General features: G+C 37.2%; 2 protein-coding genes across 2 annotated transcripts; one reads left to right on the plus strand and one right to left on the minus strand.

Moving 5' to 3' along the window:
- Positions 1-5: 5 nt before the first annotated feature.
- On the plus strand, positions 6-1,457 carry LOC5512055. The gene has a single exon (XM_001632373.3). It carries the CDS (start codon positions 324-326, stop codon positions 1,014-1,016), a length of 693 nt encoding a protein of 230 aa, XP_001632423.1. The 5' UTR covers positions 6-323; the 3' UTR covers positions 1,017-1,457.
- Positions 1,385-6,491, minus strand: LOC116618120 (UPF0488 protein C8orf33 homolog). The gene is made up of 7 exons (XM_032381471.2): positions 6,315-6,491; positions 5,881-5,922; positions 4,782-4,872; positions 4,514-4,566; positions 2,518-2,602; positions 2,138-2,244; positions 1,385-1,955 (listed from the first exon to the last, which is right to left on the minus strand). The coding sequence occupies exons 1-7, from the start codon at positions 6,438-6,440 to the stop codon at positions 1,869-1,871; spliced, it is 591 nt and encodes a 196-aa protein (XP_032237362.2). The 5' UTR covers positions 6,441-6,491; the 3' UTR covers positions 1,385-1,868.
- Positions 6,492-6,533: the final 42 nt, after the last annotated feature.

The following is a 6,533-nucleotide window of genomic DNA, read 5'->3' on the forward strand; positions in this document are numbered from 1 at the left end:
TCCGGTTCTGAAAAAGACGCTTGTGATTGTCTAGGAAATTTTGATTATTTTGAAGTGAATATCTGAAACCTTCATAACGTTTCTTCTTATCTGTCGAGTTAAGATAAGCAAATTTACCTCAACAACACATGTTGTCCCCCACGCACGCGGGCTGCTACAGGCTGAAATAGCGTTCTCTGATTGGTTACCAAGATGCAACAGAGGGATATTTAAATTTGAAACCTCTAACGACTTCACAGTTTGATTATTCGTTCCATCCAAGACAGTGGTCGTCTGAAATTTGCTTGCTAGGATTTAACTCGCTTCACAAGATTCTCCTAAATATGGGAGCTCAAGAAAGCAAGAAATGGCATGAAATGGTGCCTGAAACGCCAGAGATGAACAGGGAAGTTTCTGATGTAAAAGACTTCGATGATCCTCGGTCACCGACAGTGTACTTCGATCGCACACCGATTCATCTACAAGATTACGAAAACTCACCTCAAAACATTGAGCTTCACACTCAGCAAGACCCAAGATCACCGACTGTTTGTGTAGCAAGAACACCTCTCCCACAAACCAAACAAAAAGATGAGCTCGATGGGAAAGACGAAGTCTTCATAACACGCACTCGTAGCAACTCTGAACCAACATCACCGACGACAGCAGACAAAGAGGACGTTTCCCTCTCTCCTGAAGCACCACTCACCAGAAAAGATCGTAAATGCCTACTGAAGCAGACCAAAAGTCCTTCGGATGTCAAACGCAAAAGTAAAGCTTCTAGAAGACAGTCTGTTCCTCAGAAACTATTCAACGATTCCCGGGTCGCTCCTGTGACCAGGTCTCCGCTAGTCGCTCGAAACTTCTCTGAAGGAAGTGACCTCGGATACAATGCTAAGTCCAAGAAGTTCACATTTGTTCCAAAGAAAGGCGGTTTCGTTTATGAGGACCTCTGTTCTGGCAAAGAGAATGCCACATCGTACTCCAACCCCGCGCTCAGTGCCACACCAGCTATAAACCCTTTGGCGGTTGTTTGAAGACGAGAAATCTACGCTCGACCCTTAACTAAAGTGTATATTTGGGAGGCATAAAGAGAACTTATTCAAGCCGAAAAGATAAGAAATTATAGCAGCGGCTAATTTCTATAAAGAAACATTTTACTTAAAGTAAAGACGTCTACGTAAAACTGTTAACATGAAAACTATCAAAAACGAAAAAGCTGAAAGATATTAATAAACTGTCTTAGCCCAATTTATAATAATTTGGTAGACCAAGAGTGGTTTTCATGAACTGACGAAATATGTGAAAGCGTGTCTGAACAAGGTAAATAAAAGCGACTTCATTTCTGCAACAAAATTAGGTGGGTATATAAGGGGTGTAACATTAAAATATAGTGTATATAGTATGCATTTTGTTCTATTTTATTGAGTTTGATGTAAATACATATTCCTTTTGAAAATAAAATTATATAAGGGTTATTTTTTGTTCGGTTATTCATACCCAGAGGCAAATAGCCTGATAGTCAGGCCATTTGAAGTAAATACCAGGAAGCAATTTTATTTTTCTTGTCCAACTTTTGAAAAATAAAATCGCTGTACCCAGGCTGAGGCAAGCATCCACACTCATGTGACTGTAATTTCTTATTTCCACCTGCACAGGTGAATCTCCAAAAAAGTAAAATATTTTACAACATGTTTTTATGGACCACAACCTTAAAAATAGTTCTTGCTGCCAGCTTGTTACAATAATGCAAGATATACTGCAAATTGTATGTGAACATTCAGGATTTGACTACAGCCTAAGGTTCCTGTGGATTGTGACTCCAAAACAAGCATTAAAATTGTAGCACCAGAGTTTAGACCTTTGTACAATAATAAAAAACTACAACATTACTCTGGCAAATTAAAGTTAAATTTAAAGCTGTCTGTTCCTGATGCATTAAAATTCCATGATGTAGATGATACTTCAGATGAAAACTGTAACAAACAAATAAGACCATGACTAAGCTTAGTGAGATTGGGCTAAAAAAAATTGTTTTTCTTTATGGCTTTTGCAATTAGGCAAAAGGTTTGCTACTGACAACTGATTAGTATTCAGTGGGGCATCAGCCACAACCAAAAGATGTCTTGGAATCTGGTCCTGGGAATGAAATACTTACTTTAACATCAGATACAGGTCCGGGCTGATCTTTGTTTTTAATAACCTTGATCACAACACTTTTCTGTTCTGCTTTTGGTACAGCATATGCTTTGACTGATTTTCTTTCTAATAAAAGAAGTCAAGTTGAGGATACAAATTAATAAACACCAATTTCCTAGGACATAGATAAAATTTCAGCTGTGTAGTGTTTTGATGATTCTTGAAGTAGGGATGTGATTAACAAGAAAGAATCATGATGTTTTCCCAGAGGAAAAGACAATCTGTCCTTCTGGAGGCAGCCCAACCATATGCTTTTATGGGGCATTATATAAATACTGTAATAAGCAGTCAACTGTACTTTGTTCTTTTTACAACCTTATTAATAAGGAATAATCTTACCTTTTCCAGAATAAGTCTTTAGATCATCAGCCATTTTCTTCCTGTAGTCTCCAAACACAGAAAACATGATCTGTCTTTTTTTGGGCTGAAAAGGGTAAATTCAGAGTTTAGTAAAGTTAAAGCCACATTGTCCAGTTTACTTCCAGTCGATTACCTAACAATATCCAATGGTTTTTAACGGAAAACGTGAAAAATATTTCAAAATATTGAAAGCAGTGTGTCTATTGGAAGTTTCTTTGTCCAGTTTACTTCCGGTCGATTACCTAACAATATCCGATGATTTTTAACGGAAAACGTGAAAAATATTTCAAAATATTGAAAGCAGTGTGTCTATTGGAAGTTTCTTTGAGGATGTGATTGATAATTTAGAGCGGATGGTCTGTTTAATATCTCGGATTTTAATAGATTCTTTTAGCGGCTGAGGTTTCCGTCGGACCTCCGGAAGTAAACTGGTGACAATGCGGCTTTAAGGTTACGGGGTGCTTTCAGCCTGCGGGACGCCGAAAAACCCAAAGTGTCAAGGAAAAATGCTGATATGCGCATCAGATTAAATCGAATATGCTCATGTTATATGTCGTTGTAAAGCTTAATAAATGGGAAATACGATGATAATCCTTTTTGTTTTTAGGTTTGATGAAATGCTTTATTTTTAATGGGTTTAATCATGCGCTTGTTTTCAGCCAATCACATCCCTTTAAAACCCTAATGTGTCTAAACTATCTGGAAAGATCTTTAAGTTTTATGGCTTATGTCAATCACCATGTACACACCTACCAAACTGTGTTCAGCTTTTGAGATATTTTTCTTTGTTCCTATGCAAATTTGAGTCAAATTCATAGGACTAAATAATTTCCAGGTGACACGACACTGGAGGACATAAAATATGATCCGCTCAAAATCTCTCAAAAGCCGAACACAGTATCACTCTTGAATAAATAATGTAGCCTGTTGTTAAATTTTGCGGTCATAGCTCTTATACTTTACGCACATTAGGGTTTTGGAGTTTAGAAATGCAAGCGAATCCAAAGCCCAGAAAATCGCTGTTGTAAGTTCTTGGAGAGTGCGACACCTACTTGAGTTATCTGTCAACGAGGTGATCATTTCATCAGCTCTAGATAAACAGACTGGTCAATAAGGGGCAAAAACACAGTCATTACAGGGAGTTTCGAATTTCGCCAAGAGAAAAACAAGTGACAAGCAAGAATTCCTGCACAAACAGGGAAGACAAGGAAAAGCTGTGGTCATGCGAAACCAGGAAAGCACGGCTGAGACCGGTAGCAAATAGGTCAGGTTTTTCGCAATTTTGTGAAATGTACTAGACAAATCGTAACTAAAGATTTCATCTCAATGTTATGATTTTGGAAACAATGAGGCATTCTTCGCCGATGACCTTGAAGCAGGTTGTAGGGACAAACCAATACAAGAGAAGCCAACAAGAAGATTGTCCTTTTAGGGAGATCTTTCATATAGAAGTCTTCACCCTCGTTTTACTTCAGACTTCCGCCTTTTTCGTTTATCCATCGGTATTTATTTCGGAACAGTAGTAGAACTTTCAGCAAGACGAAGGAAATGAATTTGAGATTTTTGAAGTCACGATTTACGGGTAAAAACAGTATGCTAATTAACTATAACCGAAGGTCCCGGATGTAGGGCACACAGTGTTCTAGTAAGTGATAAGAGGATTAAAGGATTAAAACACCTTGATGCTTACACAAAGTCTTCAAGCAAAATTTATATCAAGAAGATAATAAAAATCCAAACATTTGTCTTTGCCATAATAAAGGTAATGTAGTAGGGAATTTAAAGATGCCAAAATATTTTTTTAGATAGAATTTTCACTTCAAGGCACCCTGTAACCTTAACCCAGAGACTAAATGACAAAGCAGATATAGTGATGCATCAACCATAGCTTGTACATTTGCCTAAGGCATGACTGTAGAACAGTTATACAAAAAGATTTTAAAAACCAAATGCATGCAGACTAAAAGGCACTTACCATTGGTGTTTTTGATGATTTCAAGTTGTTTACCATGTGCTGAGTATGCAAAGCTGCAAAAAAAATCAGCTTATTCCCATAATTTTTTTTGATAAACCTTTCAGCAGGAGCATAGGCCAACATAATTAAAAAAATAATAATTTCTAAAAAATATAATAGTTTGTCAAGAATTTTCCTCATCAACACAACTCACTTTTCACACAGGTGTTGTGCCTGCCACGTGTCTCACAGATTAAATTACCACATAACTCCTATGGAAGATATTCACCTGTTTTTTTGTCAGTTTTCTGGCATAATAGTCCAAGCTCCATCTGCTCTATGCACCATGCTAACTCATCCTCTAACAATTCTTGGGGACTCTAAAAAGTCGACACATTCAAAATTTCAAAGAGATCATACAAAACCTTAAAGATCTTTAAGTCTTTCATTACTATTATGCCCTGAGACGCCTGTAAAATATAGGCCCAACTCCAAAACGTCAAAAATGCAAACTATTTTGCATGCCTGCACTGCATCATGGGAGTCTTTGAAACACCTTGACAGACAGGCGGGCAATCTCCTCCCCAAGAAACAGTTTTTTTATAAGTCTCTTTGCCCCGAAGCCAAACAAAACATTTTCAGGTCCAAGGAACCCGGAATAAGCCTGAAAACAATTTTTGAATAAGGTTGGGTAGCAAAGATGGCCAACATTGGAGAGTATGAGGCCATTCACTAGAAAATTCCTTTCTAACTTGGTGAAGCCCAGACAAGGAATTATCCCATTGAATCAACCTCAGCATGCAAACATCCATAAGCACAGCATTAATTATGCCCAAATAGACTTTATGATGTCCTAAGGCACTCTCCAGCTGTAATTTTTAAGCAAATTACAAGCAAAACTGTTGTAAGCAACAGGCTGAAGCAGTGCCGTCGCTAGAAAGAAAAGACACCGCAGTGCATTGTTGGAAACTTCAAGGCATACCGTCTTGGGTAAGCGGTAGCTTAGCTTAACTGGTAGTGTTGGACTTGAAATAGGTGGGGAGGTTTCTGTTTTCAGTCTGTTTTTCTTACAATTTTGCTCAAAAGTATCCAGGAGTGAAACAGTTAAAAACCTAAATCCTATAAGAATATTTTGTTATCATTTACAACATGATGATAATTTATCCAAACTTATTTTGACTAAAATATCAGGAAGGAGGAATAAATTACAAGAATGTTAGACCAAAAACCTCCAGTTTGGTTTGTTGCTTTGGCTAGGAGCTTTTAATTTAAAAAAAATGCTAATAAATTTATGTTGAGCCAATCCATTTTTTAGTTCTGAAGGTTGACTTTTATGTGCATAGTTGTCTTTGCTTGTTAAAGTTAAAGCTTGCATTCACACAAAGTACCTTATTCACTTCCTCTTGTACTGTATTTTCAGGCTTGGTGTCCTGTTTTAGAAGAAAACTCATTTTGGGTTACAATAATAACTATCATTTAGGGTAGCAAATAATAGTTTTAGAAGAAAAACAAATTTTGGTCATAAAAATAGCTATCATTAGCGGTAGCAAATAAATTTCCAAAAGTGCAGCACTGGAATTATGACACCAATGATGTTTGAAGCAACTCTTTGCTATTCATGGTAGCCTTATTTGTTCGGTTTTTTTAACACAGATGCAGGGCATTTAGAGCAAATTGTGAATCCTGTAGCTTAGACTTGATATAAAATCAATCTTACTAAGATTTACCACTAGCAGAAAGTACTTATTGATCCATAGGGGGGGGGGGGGGCGCGTTGTAAACAGCACGTTCTTTTATTGCAAAATTCCTTCTACTGACTTACGTCTTGTCGTTGTTCTTGTTTTTTCCTCTTAGCTGCTTCTTTCTTCTTTTTGTTCCTTCTCTGTTTAGCGGTCAGTTCTTGGCTACTATCATTTTGTTTTTCGCCCGTAGTAGTTTCGTCCGCCATCTTGAAATTTAGACGAAAGAGACTAGTGACTAAAAATATTTAAAAACCAATCAAAATGCTCCGTACTTTAACCAATCACAGCTCGTCTAAAAG

Source organism: Nematostella vectensis, chromosome 3 (genome assembly GCF_932526225.1).
Source record: "Nematostella vectensis chromosome 3, jaNemVect1.1, whole genome shotgun sequence".
Taxonomy (NCBI): Eukaryota; Metazoa; Cnidaria; class Anthozoa; order Actiniaria; family Edwardsiidae; genus Nematostella; species Nematostella vectensis.

Bases quoted from the DNA above. Each gene is read 5' to 3' on its own strand.
- LOC116618120 (XM_032381471.2), bottom strand. From the start codon at position 6,440: ATGGCGGACGAAACTACTACGGGCGAAAAACAAAATGATAGTAGCCAA. The intron at 5,923-6,314 runs GTAAGTCAGTAG...CTTCTAAAACAG, and splicing joins AACAAGAACAACGACAAGAC to GACACCAAGCCTGAAAATAC. The intron at 2,245-2,517 runs GTAAGATTATTC...TTCTTTTATTAG, and splicing joins AAAGACTTATTCTGGAAAAG to AAAGAAAATCAGTCAAAGCA.
- LOC5512055 (XM_001632373.3), top strand. From the start codon at position 324: ATGGGAGCTCAAGAAAGCAAGAAATGGCATGAAATGGTGCCTGAAACG.